The 22,195-nt window shown below is 34.0% G+C and overlaps 1 protein-coding gene across 1 annotated transcript in view; it reads left to right on the forward strand.

Annotated features, from left to right (window-relative positions):
* Positions 1 to 22,195, forward strand: part of Lrriq1 (leucine-rich repeats and IQ motif containing 1) — a 116,122-nt gene that overhangs the window by 62,221 nt on the left and 31,706 nt on the right. Inside the window, exon 23 of the mRNA XM_013018788.1 lies at positions 6,533 to 6,634. Coding sequence (XP_012874242.1) covers positions 6,533 to 6,634 — 102 coding nt within the window. The remainder of the gene's footprint in view (positions 1 to 6,532; positions 6,635 to 22,195) is intronic.

Genomic DNA, 22,195 nt, shown 5'->3' on the forward strand with positions numbered 1-22,195 from the left:
ATTGAGAATAAGTGCTTACATAAATTTCACAATATTTTGGGATAGTGATACTTAGTTAAAGTCACAAACACATTTTCACCTTCTCTTGGTGGATCGTCATGATCATTGTCTATAAAGCTTAGAACTCTACAAACTTTGACAATACAACTATTTCTTCCAAATCTGGTGACATGTACATGTCTTTCCTTTTGCTTAGTGTAAGCTGTTCCCTCTTTCTCTCTCATTCCCTCCCTACCATCGCTGCCCTTGAGTTTGCTTCGTTCACGTTCATCAATGTCCAGTGCAGCTGACAGGCCCCTCTGCTGAAGAAATCTATTTTAACCATATATTTGGTAGTATTTTCAATAGTTCTCAGCAGTAAGGCTAAGGAAAAATAAAAAATAAAAAAAACCTTGTCAGTTTCCCACATGAATCTCTCTTTGGAATTACATAGAACTTCCTTGCTAATTCTTATAATTAAAAGTGTATTTTGTTTTAGTGAAATCCTTTTTTGATAAATGAGTATCGTGAATAGTACATTTAAGGAAAACGCTCAATAGCACTAGAAGTCCACATATAAATACTGTGGCGTTAATGGTCACAGACAGATCCAATTAGATATGAAAGAAACTTCTTTTCATCAGTCACAAGGGGGCATGGTAGGGTAACAAATAAAAAGGCATAACCAACTTTCTGGCTCGCTGAAAATCCAGGATGACAACTGTGCTATTGACAGGGAATTATTAACTACATGACTAATCACATCCTTCTCAGTATGTGTGATTTTGAGACCCTACGCTATGCTTTTGTTTTGCTTTGTTTCATCAAAATAAGATTAATGAAACAAAAGCATGAAAATATCTGAATCCCTAAATATACAATGTAAGAGAGTGTTGTATTCTCCTCCCTATTCTCCTCTACTCCCTGCTCACAACACACAGACTATAAATGTTAACAGATGACTGAAGATGAAAGAGAGAATAAAATCTGAGGAGGCCCTCTCCAGTTATCACGGTTTATTTATCTTCTAGTAATTGGGATGATGTAGCATTTATGTCTTTTTCTTTGATCTGTGAGTAAATCATCGAAAATTCCACTCTGTGTTGTCTTTTTTAAAAAAATTTAAACGTTTTCTACTACCTTCCTTATTATATAATTCAATTTGTATTGCAAATTTGTTTGAATCTGTCCAAGGTAAGTCCCACACTTAAAACTTTCTATTTACTAATAAGCTGAAATGGCATCTTCAATGTTTAAAAGCTTACAAGTACATTTACAATTATGTAAAAGCTTACAAGTACATTTTTTAAATAGATGAACATAGTAAGTACCTCTTACATGGAAAACTTAGTTTCAAATTTTCAAGCCACCAGGGGGCAATGTTGTCTGTAAAACTGCCAATTCTTTTGAGGCAGAGAGGGTGGAGAGATAGAAGCTACTAATTAAATTGGGTGAAGTACATCACAGTCTTAACAAAACAGCGATCTTTGAGAATGAACAAACAGTGTGGAAGGTTAGTTCAAGTTATCTGCCATGAAAAGTATAGGACAAGTTACTTATCAGCAAGCCCTTCCTAATATTTGATCTAATGAGGCATGTGAGACAACAATTAATTTAAGAAAGCAAGGTTTTAATGGGAAAAGCTGCAGGTAGAGAAGGAAGTCGTTAAGAAAGCAAAGTGTTTGATTCAGGAACCTGAGGATACATGGGTTGTAGACAGTTGTTAGGGAAGACTCAGGACTGATCTTTTTTGGGGGAGTGGTGGCGAGCGGGGTCCAGTCGTGGGGCCTGAACTCTGGGCCTGGGCGCTGTCCCTCAGCTCTTCAGCTTAAGGCTAGTGCTCTACCACTTGAGCCACAGCGCCACTTCCGGCTTTTTTTTTCTGCTTATGTGGTGCTGAGGAGTGGAACCCAGGGCCTCATGCATGCAAGGGAAGCGCTCTACCACTGAGCCACCTTCCCAGCCCAGGACTGATCATTTCTATTGGCATAAGTGAAGCCATTTTCCTTAAAGAGAAGGAGGAGAAGAGGACATGCAGGACAGAAGAAAGGAGAATTAACTAGAAGTCAAAGGATGAAGTAAAAAATTGTGAGGACTTTATCACAATTTATTTAGTTTATGTTTAAATTACAGTAATTTTTTTTTGTCCTTCAGTAAATAATTGCTTTTTCCTTCCTAATAATGACTGGTCTTCCTTTTGGGGGTTGGTTGTTTGTGTTACCTGATGTCATGTGATGACCTGCACTAGAATTTAACAGATAATGAGACAAATTTAGATTTCAGTATTTCATTGAAAATGATCATGTATGAAGCAAGAGTAACAGATTTATTAAAAACATGCAGGGTCAATAACCTAAGGGTAGCGTGCATAATTGGTAGCCAGACTAAGATGAGCTGGATATGGAAAGGGAGTGGGTGGTTGATTCTTAAGTAGAGCATGCTTTAGAGGTTATAAGTCTGAATGTAGAGATTAATGGCCAAGAACAGCTGGGAAGTACTTCAATGTGAAGAACATGGACACTATATACTTTTCTTATATTTATACATATCAAATTTAAATATCCATGGAGAAAAGAGGAGGCAACATTAAACAGAGAAGGTCAATTTAGTTGAGAAGGCAGGACTATGAGGAGGGAGAAAAATGTCTTTTCAACTTTGTGACACAATGCCTAGCCCTCAGTGATCATTCTATACATATATTGCTTTTATTTTAATAAAGAGAATAGCTTGAACTATTTTTAATCATAGTCAAGAATTAAGCCAGGTAGAAAATTCATAAGGGCTAAGTAGCTTGTGCACTGGAGGAATTCAATTGGTTTTCAAATGTAAGTAATTTCAAGTGAATGGATCACAAAGAAACAAGATGGAAAATTTCAGAAAAAAATGAACTAATAAAATCCATTAGAAGTAAGAAGGCTGAGACTCTACTTGTTTCTCCTTGAATTCCTAGAATCTACTGCCAGGCCCAGTAGTAGCTTGTAAACATTCAATGAATAAATGCTAACTAAACTGGCTAAAAGCTACTAATAACCTTTTCACAGTGTAAATGTATAAGTTTATATTTAGGAAAGTGAACAGTAAACAATATGCTTTATGACAAAGAGAACTTATTATTCAAACTGAGCTTAAAATTTTATTTATTTAGTTATTGGTGTTGGTCCTGGGGCTTGAACTCAGGGCCTGGATGCTGTCCTCAATCTCTACCACTTGAATCGTTGCTCTTCTCCTGATGTTTTGGTAGTTTACTGGAGATAAGAATATCATGCATGAACTTTCTAGCACTGGCTAACTTCAAATAGTGATCTGATCTCAATCTGCAGAGTAGCTAGGATTACAGATGTAAGGTACTAGTGCCCATTTAGCATGAAATTTTACAGCTCTGCTGTAAAATGGGTAATGGCAACTAAGTTTTGTGTGCCAGTCCTGAGGCTTGAACTAACAGTTGGGCATTGTACCTGATCTTAGTTTGCTCAAGGCTAGTACTCTACCACTTGAGCCATAGGTCATCTTCCAGCACTTTTACAGGGCAATTGGATGAGATTTTCCTGCCTAGGCTAGCATCGAATCTCAATCCTTAAAGCTAAGCCTCCTGAAAAGCTAGGATTACAGGTATGAGCCACTGGTGCCAGTCTCAATAACAGATATTTTTACGTAAAGCAATGGATATGATACGAATTAATTAAAACTAAGATTGTAGAAACAAAGAAAGGATCATGTAAATGATGAAATATTCTCATTGATAGTCGATTGCCAAAAAAAAAAGTTACTCAAAAACAGATAGCAGAGCCAAACATACAATGGTAATTTAAATTACTTACCTCAGCTTTTCTTGAAATACTTTTTTATATATGCTTGCTTATATATACATATATGTGTGTGTATATATATATATACATATATATATATATATATATATGCTGCCTGGTACTGAGCAATTTCTATAAGGAGATACAATAATTTTTTGTAAATCAATATAGATCTGTTATTGCTGATCACTGTTGTGTAAACACAATAAAAAAGCTGACTTGCAAAAATATGTAAGTGGCATGTTTTAATAGCCTTATCTACACACTATATCTAGTGTTTTATAAACAGTGGTATTTCTGGGGACTATCAAACATCAAGTTACTTTCCCCCTCTAAATTATTATGTTTTTTCTTCTTATCATTATCCCTTTGTGATTTGAATTTGGTTTTATATCAGCTTAAGATGATGCAATCAGATTTTTGAAATAAAATATATTATAATATAGCACTTTCTGTGTGCTCTTGTGGAATAAAGTTGTTTCATTGAGTAAATTGGGCTGGACAACTTTTCTAAATATTTTATATGTGTTGAATTATTTGACCTTGATAATAGCATGAGGAAAGTGTTCTTGTTATCCCTGTTTTACATTTAAAGAAATCAAGTCATGGAAACATTTTCCAAGGAATTGCCAAAAACATTTTTAAAAAATCCATTGCTTTTGTTCATAATGCTTTATTTAAAAAGAAGGATCCAATTATGGGGCCATCCATCAATTTCTTATATGTCCTATATATTTTTTGAAAGAGGTATAGTATTTTCCAAGAATAAGAGTTGAAAGTGATACCATTGACTAAATTGTAATTATATTTGTTAGCTGCTGTTTGCTCCAGATCCACACTTGGGTGGAAATGAGGCTTTGCTCTGCAGGTATCACTTCATTAACTCACAGTAATACTGGAAAGACAATTTTATCCCTTCTCTGAGCTTTGCATTTACTAAGATAGTGTTCTTGCCCTTAAAGCCACAACTGCAGTGAAGTCAATGTTACCTCTGTTGGAAAAAGACAGCAGAAAGTGAGCTCAGTTGGCTCAGTCATACAGCTAGTAAAAGTTGGAACTAGAATACAATGCAGTTTTTGTTGAATTGTACTATCATTTCTCAGAAAACAAGTAGACTCAATGGGGAGTTAAGGAGAAAAGTCTATCAAGATGGCAATAAGGTATCACAGCAAGTTTAAAGGTCCCACACAATTTGCCATTCCATGACACAAAGACTTTTCTGATTGACTAGTGCTTCTTTGCCGTCCTAATATGTTATATAAGTGATTTAGATGATCATTAAAGTCCATTCTATAAAACACGTACACATATTTTATTTTATTACTGATCATTTATGTTGAATTTATATAGAAACCTCACACCATAACACCTTAAGTCAAACATATATATGAAATATGCCCCCAAATTGACTATTTCTCAATCATAAATATAATGTCTGTGAATAAATAAATCTTATTTAGAAAGGATAAAATATTGTCAGAAGGCTAAAAAATAATAATCAGATTGTCCATCATGAATTATCACAGCAAATGGTATTACTTCTGACTCTCTACTATGCTTTCTAAAAATCCATGCTACTTTACCACTAAATTAAAATATGTAGTTTGTTGTTTTTATTTTAAATCTTGTTCCAGGTCTCATATTCAATTGTTCTACAGTAGCTTTGATATTAATCAAAGAGTGTAAGATTTATTTTAATTTTTGTATGACCCTATGAAAATTTATGTTGCCCTGAATTGTAGTTTTATGTAACCCTTCTATACATGGATAACTCAGGCTGGGAAGGTGGCTTAGTGGTAGAGTGCTTGCCTTGCATGCATGAGGCCCTGTGTTCAGTTCCTCAGCACCACTTAAGCAGAAAAAAACAGAATAGCACTGTGTCTCAAGTGGTAGAGTGCTCGTATTGAGCTGAAGGACAGAATCTAGGCCAGAGTTCAACCCCACAACTGATGTGTGGGGGGCCAGGAAGCATAACTCTCCACTCTTCATTTCACTCATTGGGCACTTAATATCATTATCTTTTCTTGAAGTTCTTCATCAAAAACTCCATGCAGCTATAACAAATCTCCCTCTCTTTATATTTCATAGAGTCATTTACCACCAACCAAACATTATAGGATCTTATATTTACATCATTCTATTTTAAAAACAAATTGATTTAGAATATTTCCCACTTTAAAATTAGCAAATGTATACATGTTCTTTGTTATTTAAAGATAATACATCAGGGCAAAAGAAGAAACCTTTGTCCTATGTGTAAAATAAGTGAAATAATCTTTTTCTATGGCTTCTTAGTTCCTTAATCTGTCTTGTTTCCATCTCTTATATCTGAACTCTCTATAGTTTAGAGAGGAAAAGGTAGGGTATTTTTTCTTGTAGTAAGAGCTTTTATTTAGTTTTGTGGTTGAAAAGAATCAGCAATATAAGTAAGACATTAAAATAATAAGCAATAAAGCAACTCCTCAAATAGAGAGGTGATGATGTCAAAACAGGAAAGTTTACATGGAGTTTATACATTATTTGTAATTTTGTCATTTATGTTAAACACTGGGTCTGTATTCAAATCAGAATGTATGCAAGATTGGCTACCTTTTTATATTACCTAGTTTAGAACTACATTATCTGCAATTTCATAGAGCATTATGGAATATATATTGTTTTAAATATCACAACAAAAGAAATACATTATCATTTCAGAGAAGGTATGACCCAGAATTGATCTTTCTTTTCTTTCTCTTTGGGTTTAGATCCTACTTTGCGCCTAGCATTATTCAAAAATAGTGCAAATAAAGTTTCTGTTAGAAAACCGATGAAGAAGGGACAGTCCCCCAGACAAAGTTACTTTGAAGGTAAGATTTAAAAACAAATAACACGGAAATGGGGGAATGATAATAATATAATTTGTATTTAAAATATTTTAATACTTAATAAGTCCTAAATTGAAAATATGAAAACATATGTACATATGCTTCAATAAAAGCTGGGAATATATTTCTGAAAGCTCAAATAACACTTGAATGCCTTGGTATACTAGTATAGTGAGAACATTTGCATCAATGCATATAAACATTTAAAGTTCTGAATATTTCATGTGAAAATCTTAAATAGTAGCCTAAGCATTATTAATAATATATATATATATATATATTACAGAAAAACGGTAGTAGCCTCGAAGTAATAAAATCTTAAAATAATACTCTAGTATATTTACTGCAATATGTACAAATTATATTAAATACTCTAAATAACACTATGGAATTGTAAACAAAGTGCAACATTGAAAGTTACCCAACAAATATTTAGAATTAAGGATTTGCACATCTAGTTGGCAGATTATCCTTCTCACTGCCATATTCAGAGAATTATGGTCTTGTATTATTAAATAGAAATATTTAAATGTAATAGAACCACAAATAATATGTTAAGCAATTGTTTTCTTTTTAATGTTAAGAGTTTATCTTAACCTATATTTTAAAATAGCAATTTCTAATAGAAAAAAATATGTTTGAACAGAAAGCAACTATTTAGGACTTTCAAAAGTTCTTATGTAAACTTCCACGAAATTTTAAATTTATGAAACCATAGCCTGATTGAAAGCAGATATATTTCCTACTTATAACAGATATATTTCCATTACTAATGTCTAAAACTAAGTTTGGTAGCTACCAAATTTATATTGTTTGGTGGTAATTATGGAAGTAAGGGTAGAAGATGTGCTATGTGAAGTTATCCTAAAGTTATCCTAGAAGAAAAAATTGTTGGTGGTGCAAATTGTTGGAATTTTTGCTGGAATTGTTGGATCAAAAGATGAGGGTGGTTTATTTTATTAATCTTTAACATTTTACATAGTAAAACATTTTTAAAATATGGTAGCAATAAAAGGTGTCAACACTCCATATTATTTCAAGGAATATTCATGAGTTCGTATTTTATATAATTATAGTATATTTCCAGTATAAAAATAAGGCTTGACATTTAATGAGAATTTGTTTCCTTGTTTTCATAATATTTTCACTATCCTACTGTTTTTAAAAGAAAGGGTAGAAATTCTGTTATAATCAATAGCTCTACAGGTATTACCTGTAAAATAGAAATATTGTTCCTGTAGGCAGGAAATGGTTTGGAAATAAAACACTTAGTTCTGATGAGTCTTTGAATCAGAAGGAAGAGAGCTATCCTAACATATTCTATTGCATTCTCTTTTCTTCTATGAAAAATGAAGCAATCTTGTTAGAATAGTATAGTACTATTAGTATAGTATAGTACTATTAGTACTATAGTATAGTACATACACACAGCAAATTTCTGAACTCATATACCATGGTAACATAGTACAAAGTAGGATTAAAAAAAGTGGCCTGTAGAATATAAGCATCTCCATCTAAGCTTTATAAATGAGGTTTATTGGGGGTTTTTGGTTTACTTTCTCCTATGTGCAATGTGTTTAGTTTTTACTGTTTTGTTTCATATCTTGTTTTAGTTGGGATTTTTTGAAAACCCCAATGTGTTTAGCATTTCATTTATTTCACTGAATGAACTTTATATTTGTACCAGATTTCCTTCCTAGTGAGTAGTACTTATGATTGTTTCTTTAAGGTTTCACAAATAATGCTGTATCTGAATGATATTTTTCTCCAGTTAATGGCCTTATTTTTGCCTTTGATTTAAGAAGAAATGAGTGAATTAAAATAATTTTCTCATTCTTGGCTAGGGTATAACCATGTTATCCTTACCTGCTGCTCTTGTCTCACCCACCCGCTGGGCCTATACTCATTTTTGTGCCACAGACCCTCCTCAGCTGTTCAGTACAAAGTACATTTTGAAGGCTGCTCTTTTATGACACAATGTACATGTTATATGGTAGAATCTTAAGCACACCTTAATGGATTTTAAAATTGCATAATCATCTGCAGAATATTGCAGCAACTTTTCCTTAAAAAATCAAATGAAATGAATAATCACTCACGTAAATGAGGGAAGTCAAAATTAAATTTTGCTGTAGGCAAGTTCACATTAAGTACCTCCATAAATAATGGTATCTCAAGACAATGGTATGTCAGATTGTCTTCACACTACTTTGATTTTGTTGCTATTATATCAAAGTACTACTTAAGTATTCTTTCTATAATTCCAGTTTATTTTACAGCAGTATTATTTGCTTCTCTGAAAAAGATAACATTCTCTACTTGCAATTGTGATCATGTGATCTTGTTGGTTATTACAAACTCTGTTTAAAGATTTGTTTGTTTTTGTGACTTTTATCTGGACATCACTAGCAAGACAGAAATGATAGGGATATAATCTGTGTCAAGGATGAAAAGTGTACTTATAGCTGAGGAAGACTTGGCATGAAGTAGATTACATTAAATTCTGAAAAGCAAAGAACACTACTTTAATTATGTGTTATATATTTTGATGAAGTGTGGACCAGTTTTTGACCTTTAATCTAGTCTACATTGGAGGCATACAGGTTAACAGAGTAACCCTATGCATGTGCCATGGATTTCCTTTTCTTGATGACTGGGAACTTTGCAGGTTTAACATTGAATTGCTTTTCTTGTTCATTTGCTTGTAGTAAAGTATCTTCCTTGAGTTGCCTTTTGTTATCACCTATAATTCTTTCTTACTACCTGTCTTGTCTTTGCATATCTGATCTTAAGTCTTGAAACACTTTATTATTACCTGTACAGTTTAAATTTCAAATGTCTTTTTTTTTCAGTTCGAAGTGTGAAATCTTTTTAGCACTCTTCTTTATGTATCTCTGGTCCCAGACCAAGCATAGTTGTATGAATATAAGCCTATGTGCTGATACACCCTGGAATTTAGCTAACACAGCTTGAATTTTTATTTTTCAGCACTTTTTAGATATATTTTATTGTAAAATACTGTACAGAGGGGTTACAGTTACATGAGTAAGGTAACGAATACATTTCCTATTGAGCATTGTTACCTCCTCCTTTGTTTTTCTCCTACCATTCCTTCCTTCCTTACCTCCCCAACTCCTTCCCCACCCAAGTTGTAAAGTTTGTTTTTTGTGTGTGTGTGTGTGAAAATACCATACAGAGGGGTTACAATTACATGGGCAAGATAATGAGTACATTTTGTGTATATCACATTGTTACAATGGGTCAACCTGTATCCTTATTTAAGCATTTTGCTATTTCCCGTCCCCTTCCCAAATTAGAAAAATATATACAAGATTCAGGGCACTGGAATAAAATACAGTGAAAACAGGGGTTATACCATGGGGGAAGAACAAAAGAAACAAAAAAAATCACATAGTATATTATAAATACGTTAAAAAAACAATAGCAAGAAAGAAAAAAACACTTGTGTCCCTATCTTGGGGTTCATTTCACTTAGCATCATCGTATATGGTAATACGTACATAGCTTTTGACCTATAAATGATAAATTATATTAAATTAATTTCTAAAAGTTGGACTGGCATATCAATCCATTCACATTTAAATATTCATTTAATGTGTCATTAACCTTTTGTAAAAGAGACAAGTTTAATTTTATAAGTGTGCAAGGAGTGACCATTTCACACCACTTCATAAAAGCTCCTTACAGTGAATTCACTTTTATTATAGTGTTTAAGAAATCATAATTATACACATTTATGGCATACAATGTGGTATTTTATATCACTGATGGGTATGTTAATTAGCTTGAGTTAATCATACTATGTTCCCTAACTAAAAAGCATTATAAAGTAACTGCCATCAAAACAGTATATACCTAGCATAAAAACAGACTCATGAAACCACTCAGCAGGACTTAAAAAATCCAGCAATAAACCCACACATTTGTGGTCTATCTATTTTTGATAAAGTTTCCCAAAACACACAAAGGGGAATGTGCAGTGTGAGTAAATCAAGCTAACCAACATATCCATTGCTCTGCTTATCTGTAACTTTTTAGAGTGAAATACGTGAATATTACTGAGATACTTTGAAGGACATAATAATTACTTAGTACAGTGAATACTAGACAGTAGATCTCAAAAAAACATTTCTTATGCTTATCTGAAATGCTGTACACTTTAACATTTCAGTTCTACTCTCAATCCCCCACCAATCTACTGTCTTTTTCAATGAAGTTCAACTTTATTAGATTCCACGTATGGGAGATCATGTAGTATTTGTTTTCCTATACCTGGATTATTTTATTTTACCTAATGTTTTTCAGATTTATTCATGTTGTAGTAGACAACAGGTACCCTCTCCTTTTTAAAAGCTGAACAGTATTCCTCATTTTTTTAAAATCCACTCATCTGTTAAGTATCAACACTTAGGTTGCTCTTATCTCTAGGCTCTTATGAATACTCCTTCAATAGACATGGAAGTATAGCTATCTTAACATACTCATTTTATTCCTTCTGGAAAGATGCCTAGAGTTGGGCTTTCTGAACTAAATGTCAGTTCTAGCAGTTTTTGTAGGAACTTCCAAAGTATTTTTCACTGTACTGACTTATATTTCCTGCTAATGTAAACATTGTCTCCCTTTTCTCTACATACTGGCTAACACCATATGAGAAGCACAAAAAGGAAGATCACAGCTTGCTCAAAGTGAGACATTATCTGAAAAAAAAAATTAGCCAGCACAGAAAGGGCTGACAGATTGACACAAGTGCTAGATTGCCTGCCTGGAAGGCCTTAAGTTCAAACTTCAGTTCTACCAAAAACAAACAAAACAAAACAAAACAAAAAGTACCATCTAGTACAAATGGTGACGGATGTCTGATATATGCCTTCAGTTGAGATTAATATTATTATTATAATGTACTAGCATTAAAATAATGACCATATTTAAAATTGTATATTGTAAGTTTTAGATATATAGAAACCTCCATTTTCAACATACTTTTTTACTTCATATTTATGTTCTTATAGCATAAATGTTTTTTTTTACTTCACTCATTTATTTACACATGAATTAAATGGCTTTCCTACTCTCATCTATTGAAACTTCTAAATTGGGACTTCTAAAGCCAATGCCAAATTCAGACTTCTGGAGCTTGCCAGGGGGAAAAAAATTAGCTGAGAAAAAAAAATTGAGTCTGGTCAGAAAACTTTCTCAGAAAGACAGATTTTAGTCTTAGCCTCTTTATTGCCTGGGACAATTTTACTTGATTTAAAGTCAAGTTTTCTTAATTCCCAGTATGGTGCTGTCATCACTAACATGATTCCTATTTGTCCTCTTATAAAATAGAAGATTTACAGATACCATATGTCCTTAAATGTCATAGCTGTTCAAATATTTTTGTATTAAATTTTTAGGTAATGAAGACATCCAAAAAGCCTTAATTTCTGTAATTTTTACTTCAGAGCATTCTAATCAAACCATCTTCTTTTGTGGTATATTTTTTTAACTTTATGATTACAAGAATTTTCTTGTGCTTTCTCCCTTTTAATGAGAGCTTAGAGCACAGAATCACATTATGTATATTGTTTTTAAGCAGTTCTTATATTTCTATAGCTGTATATAGTTTGGCTAATAGTGTGCAGTGACTATGTATTCGGAGCTGGCAGAATAAATGATGTAGAGGGTATGAACAGGCAAAGAATAGGAGGAGTATTGGAGTCATCCTATAAGAAAAGATGTTCGTAATGAATTGTGCTTGTAATAAGAAAATGCAATATTAGTCTGAATATACATAACACAGAGATGTATATTTTTTTATTTTTTATTTTTTTTGTCTGTTGTGAGGCCTGAACTCTGGGCCTGGGCGCTGTCACTCAGCTCTTCAGCTCAATGTTAGTGCTCTAACCCTTGCCAGAGCACCACCTCTGGCTTTTTCTGCTTATATGGTGCTAAGGAATCAAACCCAGGGCCTCATGCATGTGAGGTGAGCACTCTACCACTGAGCCACGTTTCCAGCCCAGACACAGAGATGTATAAATTCTATTCATCTATAACTCAGTGTCCATCAATTAGTGGTTTGAACCACTTTTTTGTTTCTAAATTTTGAGTTTTGTGTATTGGCATTTACAGCTCTTAGCATAGAGCTTAGTGGGTAACTGATGCTTAATGAATGTATCTAATGAGTAAATGGGAACACAGAGAGCCCTGTCCTTAAATAGTTTAAAATATAGATGGAGTTAAAATGTGCTTATACAACATCTTCTAATATGTTGCTGATTCCTGTGACAAACTGGACATCTTGTCCAATCCATCTCCGGAAATCTCTTTACTTGGCTAATTCTTGTCATTTCAAAGATTAAAAAATCATCCAGCAAGATTTTCCTGATTCTATTTTGGTGCATTTCTCACTGTGTTTCCACACTATTCTGAGAAAGATTTTAGCCATATCCACTTTACTCTTGCCTGTATTTTACTATTTTAAGTATATAATAAATATTTACTATGAATAATACTAGACAAATACATCTCAAAAACAATTCCTTGTGCCTATCTGAATTATACTCTTTGATCAACATTTTTACAAGGCATTTTTTCATGTGTTTATCTATAAACAAATGAATCCCTCACTATAAGTTTAAAGGTGGAAAAAAGACAAACATCATTATTTCTAGAATTGATATTGTATGTATATGCCAGGAGTTAAATAAAATCCAAATTTAGAACATGAAAGACAGGCAATAGAAAATATGGAAGAGAAAAAGAAACATATGGAATAAAACAAAAGTTGTCAATGCATATGTCTATATAAAAAAGAATATGAAAGAGTGTTGTAGAAGCAACTCTGGATTATTTAGTGGTAATTATCAAAATTGAAGGAAAAATGTAATGTCATAGATTCAAGAAACTCCATGTCCAGGACTGGAACCCTGAGAGAACATAGTCCTAATAAGAAGACATCTCCGGATTCCATATGCACCGAGAACAGGTCAAAGGAGGACACAAGAGAAAGTAGCTTGCTGCAAGCCGATAAGAAACTCAGAGAAAACAAACCCACAGGCACCTTAATCTTAGACCTCCGGCCTTCACAATTTTGAGAGAACCCATTTTTATGTTTAAGCATCCTAGCTGTGATATTTGGAATGACAACCCAAGTGACAAACACAGCAATGCCACAATATCTTTGAAGTACGAAGAGATAGCACAGTCTACCTTAAAGTTTATACCTCATAATACTTTTCATTCATAAATGAAAGCAAAATATTGCTACATGCTGCCCCCTGGGCAACCACAGGAAGGAGGAAGGCATGATGGTCCCGTAGCCAAACATCACAGAGAAATTAGGGAGTAACAGTGACTCTGGAAGAAGTCCAGGGCATTTCTCTCATCTTTGTTGTCCGTTCTCTGCCTGCCTGTCTCTGGGTGCCCCTTTCCTATATCTGCATTAGCTAGGAATCCTACTAATGTCTCAAAAAAACTACTACAATAATTTGGAAAGTCTTTCATCCTAAAGGATGTCTTCCATCTGAAGTTGTCCTCATATAATAATGGAGTAAAAGGATTTGGTTTGAGAAGTATCAGCATTGACTCATGAGTTCCTACCCACTGTCTTTATGACCCATGTTTTAATTTTCTCAGTTGTAAAATCTGAACAGTTTTTATAACTTGTGATGACTGAAAATCAAATAGAAGTTTCAAGAGCTTTCAGGGAGGTAATGGATATGAAAATTTTAGTGGAGGTATTTTTTAGATACACATGAATGAATATTAGATTATTTAGAAGAGACAATAACAACAGAACTTTTTGAACTAAAAAGATATGAATAGTGGCAAAAAAAACTTAGTGGAAAAATGCTTACCTTCAATGGTCCTCTGGATGTCGGTACAGAGAATATTAAAATAGATACACCTTATTCTGACAAAATTCATAAGGTTAATATTTTCTTAAAGTTTTCTTCTAGCCAAGTGCTGGTGGCTCATACCTGTAATCCTTGCTACTCAGGAGGCTGAGATTGGAGGATCATGCTTCAAAGCCAGCTAGGGCAATAAAGTCCCCACGAGATTCTTATGTCCAATTAACCAGCAGAAAACCAGAACTAGCTCAATGGGTCAAAGTGGTAGAGTGTTAGCCTTAAACAAAAAGAGCTCAGGGACAATGCCCAGGCCCTGAGTTCAAGCCCCATGACCAAAGAAAAAGTAAATTCTGATAGCATTAGGGTTTAAACTCAAGCCTTTCCCCTTGTTCATATTAATTATGCAGCTGATCCTCTACCACTTGATCCATACTACTAGTCTAATATATTTTTTTAAGTTTTAAACTGTTACTATGAAGGTAATGTAGAGAGGGGTTACAGTTACAAAGTCAGGTAAAGAGTACATTTTATTGGATAATGTCACTCCTTTCTTTGCTCTTTCCCAATTTTTCCCTCTCTTCCCCCACCAGTCTAGCTTTTTAGTGGTTATTTTGGAGGAGTCTTACAGACTTTCCTGCCTAGGCTGACCTCACACTGTAATCCTCTAGACCTCAGTCTTTTGAATAGCGAGGACTGTATGCATGAGTCACTGGTACTCAAGTAAAATAAAATCTCTGGACCAACAAACACTAATCTTTTTTTTATTTTTTTCAATATCCTTAATCCTTTGCTAGAATAAGATGAATACATGCAGGTGTACCTATTTTTTCATTAAAATTAAGAATTATTTTTATGTTATAAAATGCAAACTAATACAACATTGACCCAAATGGATTCTCTTCAGTATTTCATAGACTGGGAAGGTATTTTGAAAAAAAAGCTTAGTAGGTATACATATTAAATGCCAGGTTTCCAGAATGATGATCATGTTTTAGTGGAGTTTGTTTGATTTTGTTTTGTTTTGGGCTAAGGAGGCTTGAACTCAGGGACTTGTGTTTGTTAGACAGATGCTTTATCACTAGAGCCTGTGTTTCCAGCCCATTTTTGCTTTATTTTTCAGGTAGTTGGAAATACCTGAAAAATAGTTATGTTTCACATTTTTCTCCCTCTGGGGCCAACTTTAGATGATGATCCTCTTACTTCTGTCTCCCAGGTAACTGGTATAACAAGGGTACAACCACCAGGCTTAGCTGATAATCATGTTTCTTAATGAACACTTGATACCATAAGGAAATATTACTTCCTGCATGTCTTAACATACAATTATTTCTCACAGTTCTACAGACTGGGAAATCAACAATCAAGGTTCCAGTCCATTCCATTTCTGGCCCCAACTTTCTTCCTGGTTTGTAGACTACTTCTTATTAAGTCCTCACATTTGTGGGAGGGGGGGCGGTAATAAGCCCTTATATGGGAGAAAGAGAGTGGAGGAAGGGGATCTCTTTATATTTTTTAGAACCACTAATCCCATTATGAGGGATCCTACCTTCTAGACTGTATACAATTACCTCTACCAAAACCCCATTCCAAAACCATCATATTGGGAATAAGAGTTTCAGCATATGTATTTCATTAGGACACAAATTCCAGTCCATGTCACTACAGGCAGGGGATTTTATACTACTCCTCCAGGCAGGGCATTTGATAGTATTGCTAGAAATGGAGTCTTGAGGATGTTTCTGCTCAGGCTGAATCCAAACCTCAGTCCTCAGATCTCAGCCTCTTGAATAGCTAGAATTACAGGCATGAGCCACCAGCACTTGGCATATAATCTACAGTTATCGTCATATATCTGTAGCCTGTGTATCTGCCTTTCCAACCAACCATATCAAAATATCTTACAGTGTATATCACACTACACATATACAGAATGTTTTCTTATCATGATTCCCTAAGTAATATGGTTTAATAACTATTTATATATATAGCATGATAGTTAAATTAGGTATGATAGGTAACCTATGAATAATTGAAACTGTATAAGAGTGTGTGAATACTACCCACATGCTATACTGTGCTTTTTTGATTCAAAGTATCTGAGCATTTACAGAGTCTGTTAATGACAAACGTAAAAGTGTTTTTTGGGGTTTTATGGGGGGGATTATTGTTGTTTTAGGACCAAATCTATGGGAATGGAATACGTTCCTTAACCCTGAATTTAATTACTTGCATAGGATATTTTTCTTTTTGTTCTTGTTTTTCCTGTTGCTGGGACTTAAACTGGGGGCCTGGGGACTGTACCCAAGCTCTTTGTGCTCAGAGATAGCCCTCTACCACTTGAGCCATCGTGCCACTTCAAGCTTTTTTGAGTAGTTTATTGGAGATAAGAGTCTACAGGTAACTTTTGTGCCCAGGCTGGCCTTTGAACCACAATCCTCAGATCTCAGCCTCCTAAATAGCTAGGATTACAGGCATGAGCCACCAATGCCCAGCAGGATATTTTTTATTTATGTTGTGTTGTTTGTTTTGAATGAATTTTACATTCCTTTCTTATTGATATATCTACCCCAGTTGTGGAACAAAAAATCACTTCACTTCTCTAGAATAGAATTGTATAGAATTTAGTTTAAATCTCAGCCTGAGCTCATATAATTTTGATTTAGTTATTTAACTTTCCTAAACTTGATTTTCTTCATCAACTAGTTGAAGCAAATGATACATACATTATAATGTCATTGGGGAAATTGAATTTAAATATGATTTGATAAAAAGAAAATTGATAAAAGATGAATCAGAACATCATTTTAACCCACTATATCTCATCTATTGAATGGAAAAAAAATAATCCCTCTTCCACAGAGCCATTGTGAGGAGTTAGATAATTACTCTGTAGTTCTCAGTATGTGGCAGTAGTCATTATTTTCATGTCTATTACCATCCCAAACTTCCTATAGCTTTCTTGCTTATTCTCTTGGTGGGTAGAGTTGCACTCGTTTTTCATGCCTAAGGTTGTTATCTTTGCTATAGATGTTCTATTACTCTGTCCTATTACTATAACAAAATTCCTTAGGTATTTATAAAGCAGTTTATTTAGCTCAAATAATTGGAGGCTAAAAGTCCAGGCTGGTCAACTTCTGATGAGAACATCATTGTGGGTGGGAATGTATATGCAGAAGAGATCACATGGAGTCACAGAAAGCTAAGAAACCAGAGGTGGCAGGACGTGGCATGTCTTGCTTTATCTTATTCACCTACTCAGGAACTAACTTACTCTGAGGGACAGCATTAACTCCTTCCAAGAACAGTACCTCAGTCACCTAACAGGATCCCACTACGGCTCTAACTCTTAAGATTTTCACCACCAAGTACATTGCCACATGGATGACCTAGCTTTAAAAAATGTGACAAGTTATGAGACAAACCACACTCAAAACATAGCAGTTGTCACCCTGATGAACATATCATATGGAGAGCCTCTACCCTCTGTCTAGATTTTCTGAGGACCAAGATAGAATATATAATTTTCTCCTGTAATTTTGTGGTTTTAAGCAACCACAACCAATTCTGTGTCTTCTTCTATTTCCCACTGATATTATGTGTGTGTGGGGGGGGCATGTGTCCTCTAGGTGCTCAGAGCCACCCTGGGTGCAGTCATTAAACTTTTGCACTCAAGGATAGCACTCCATCACTTTTGTGACAACTTTACTTCTGGCCTTTTTGGTGGTGGGTAATTGGAATAAAGAGTCTCAAGGACTTTGCTGCTGGTGCTAGCTTCGAACAGCTATCCTTAGACCTCACCCTCCTAAGTAGCTAATACTCCAGGCATGAGCCACTGATGTATGATCATTTAGGCAATTTTAAGACCATGGTGCATTATATCCATTTTATTTTGCACATGTATTTGATTTTTCATACTTTCAGTCCTTATTAGTAATATGTCTAGTCATTGTATTAGAAAAAATACAGTTACAAACACTAAATATATTTAATTGTTTTCAATGTATCTTCCTTTGGAATATTGTAATAGCATAATATTCAAATGCGGAAGCCTTCTCTATCTAGCAGAAGCTATCTATAGCTACATTGCAATGAGGTTCTAAACTTTTATTTTTTTAGGGGGGGCAGTGGGTTACACTGTGTAACCTAACTGACCTAGAATTCATGATTCTCCAGCCGCATCCTCCCAAGAACTGGTATTACAAGTGTGTTAATCATAACTGCATACACTCTCTTATTACTGAAAATAATGAAATGCTTTTTACCCCTAGTACAAATTCCACAAGATTTAGTATAATATTTCTTTACCTACTGTTCTCAAACTTTTTCAGGATCATTTGATAATATTCTCCTGCCCTCTACAAAAGACTGTATTCCCTAACTATATTGAAATGCCCTACTATATCCCCGACTATAATGAACTCTGTTCTTTACAAAAATGTAGCTTTATCTTCATATCTTTATGCTCTTTCCTTTATCTCTATATCTATATCTATATCTAGTGTCAGACTGCCATTTATCCTTGGTGATTCAGATAGACAATATTTCATCTGTCACTCATTCCTACTACCACCCACAGGCCTTTGTCCATGTCTCTGTAACTTTGTCCTTGAAAATATGTTATTTTCTAATTTCTCCCCCACTGTGATGCTTTTCAAGGTCAGAGGTCAAATCTTAGCCATACATCCATTTCCTACCATCTTTAGAAACTAGTAAAAAGTATGAGATTCTGTGCTAGGCACTCAGTAAGTATTTGTTGAGTTACCAAACTTTTCTGATTAAAAAAAAAATCACTGGATTCTCAGAAACACTCCTCCAGCCAATTGCTATTACTCAAAGTCAAATATTGGCCTATTCCCAACTTAAACTTACAGCCCATTCAATGTTCACATTCAATCTATAAGCTCTACTGTCTCAGCCACCCCTGAGATCTATTTAAGCAAACTTTGGAATTCATTTAATCTTTTTCTACTGAAGCTCAACCAGCTGTAAGGTTACAGATCCTGTGAAATAAAATAATTGCAAGCATTATCCCCTCAAATTAAGTTTCATGACTTTTGACACATTTTCTGAAAGAAAAGAGGTGGATAAAATACTATAATCAATGTAAGCTTTTATTTTTCTCAGAAACCTAAATGCAATTCTTCTATGGAAAGCTCACAGTATCTTAATAGAATTGTAAGATTCTTTAGGTTTTCCATAGAACTTCACTACCTTCTGCAAGATTTTTTTTCAAAATTGATATTTGAATTTAAAAATGAAACCTCAACCTAATGGTTAAGAGAATTTGCTATTCAGTCAGACTGTTTAGATTTAAATCCCAACTCTACTCCTTGCTAGGGCTTTCTTTAATCATACCTCTATAACATCTCCATGTCTACCTCTTCACTTTAGAAATTTATATAATGATGGAAAATAATACATAATTCATGGAGTTAAGTAAGTGTTCTAGCATGTCAACATACTAGAAGCAACACCTGTTGTATACCAATGTCAGTGCATTTTAACTGTAATTATCAGAAACAGTAACCATTTGCAATGAGATTTGCTAACATTTACAATTTGGAATAATGGTTTCATTTTGAAATTTCAAAAATGTTTCAATATAGAGCATGTGTGCAGGTTGTTGTGCATTCTGAAATTTTATTTGTATAGTCTGTTGTTTTTCAGTGTGAAGCGATTATTTTTCAAGTGATGGTAAACAGAAGTCTAAGTGAATTGTCAAGTTACAGATACTAGTCAGTGACTGATTCTACTCTAAATTTTATCAGGATAAATTGAATAAGCAGCTTTAATACGTATTTCTTAAGGTGATGTCAATCAACCAATCAGTCACACTCCTGGAATTAACCTACCAACCTTAATTTATATGCTATCCCTTGTCATTTCTTTCTTTTACTCTGAATAAGGTCTTGAACTTAGGTAGCCCATTGAAGCAGGAACTAACGGAGAAACTGATAGCTTTAAACATTCCAGTAATAAATCTAATTATAAAATATTAACTTAGTTTTTATCCTTGACTTTGAGATAAAATATTTTGATTCAGATATGTATTATAAAGAGAAAATTTACATTGCTATTCTATTCAAGAATTTACATTGCTATTTTATTTGAAAACAGAGAAAACAACACTTCTAGAATTGTTTCTCAGGAGTAGTGAATTACTTTTCTGTAATTCCTATAATTCTAAGACATATTTTTTAACAATTTTAAGGTATTAATATTATGAAGAAATAAAAATACCACTTGTAGTTTCTTTTTAATGTATACTATGGTTCTTGTAGCAGAGACCACTAATTGTATAAAAGATTCTGCTACTTAAAGAGAAAAGATTATATCAAAAGACTTTTGAAAACTAGTTAAATGAATCACCATTATAGACAACATTTAGACTTAATTTAAAGGTACTAAAATAAATTGATAGGCATTTATGATACAGTTAACCTGTGTCATCACTCAGATATTCAGTCACAAATCTCTCAGAACTACAGTTCACCAATGAAGGACATATATGTTCAAACGGGCTTATTTGTGTTGTGGAGACGAATACACCTTTTGTACTTCTCTTGTATTTGTACAACTCATGTATATATTATGTTTATATGTAGTATATATTATGTATATATGTAGTATATAGTTACAAATACTTCCATCTAATGAAATGAATATGTCTTCTTTTATTTATTTAATGCTAAGTTGGATTTTATAACTGTTTTATTGATTTGCTTACCTTGTATTTCACATGAGAAGATCCTCTACTTTTCAGCTGTCTTTCTTTTTACCTGTTTCTGTTCATGTTAGCATAGATGTTGAATTTCAGCAACCTTTTCTGTTAAATGTATTGCTAACTCCTATTTTGTAGTATTTTCACGTTTAAAATATTATAAATAGCTCAAATGTTGATAATATAAATCTGATTGCTACTATGTACTCCTGACTCATACCTGTAATCCTAACTACTCAGGAGGCTGAGATTTGAAGACCATGGTTCAAGGCCAGCGCAGGCAGAAAAGTCTATATGCCTTTTATAGCTATATTAATTACAAAAAGAAAGCCAGCAGTAGTGCTGAGGCTCCTGTGTTATAGTGCTTGAGAAAAATAAGTTTAGAGACAGTAAGTGTCCAGGCCCTGAGCTCATGCCCAGGACTGGCACACCTGCACACACACATACACACACACACACACACACACACACACATCTCATAAATCTCATATCATTTGAATATGTTCTCAAAAAATCTATAAAAATCTTATTTTTATTCTGAGTTTCTTCAAACAAAACAAATGTTCTTGCTTAAAATTACTAATAATCATTTTCCAACAAACTCATCTAATCATCCCTGAGCTTAAAAATATTTCAGCTTTGAGGGGACAAGCCAAATTTAAATAGTTTCTTCACAATCCATCTCACCCAGGATAAGAACATTTTGGTGAATAAGAAGAATGACATGAGCCAGGATCTGGGCCTGTAATCCTAGTTACTCAGGAGGCTGAGATCTGAGGATCATGGTTCAAAGCTAGCCTGGGCAGAAAAGTAGGTGAGACTCTTATCTCCAATAAACCACTAGAAAACCATAAGTGGTGCTATGGCTCAAGTAGTAGAGCGCTCACCTTGAGCTGAAGAATGCAGGGACAGCGCCCAGACCCAGAGTTCAAGACAAATCAAGAAGAAGAAGAAGGAGGAGGAGGAGGA

This window comes from Dipodomys ordii, unplaced genomic scaffold (assembly GCF_000151885.1).
Source record: "Dipodomys ordii isolate 6190 unplaced genomic scaffold, Dord_2.0 Scaffold3, whole genome shotgun sequence".
Lineage (NCBI taxonomy): Eukaryota > Metazoa > Chordata > Mammalia > Rodentia > Heteromyidae > Dipodomys > Dipodomys ordii.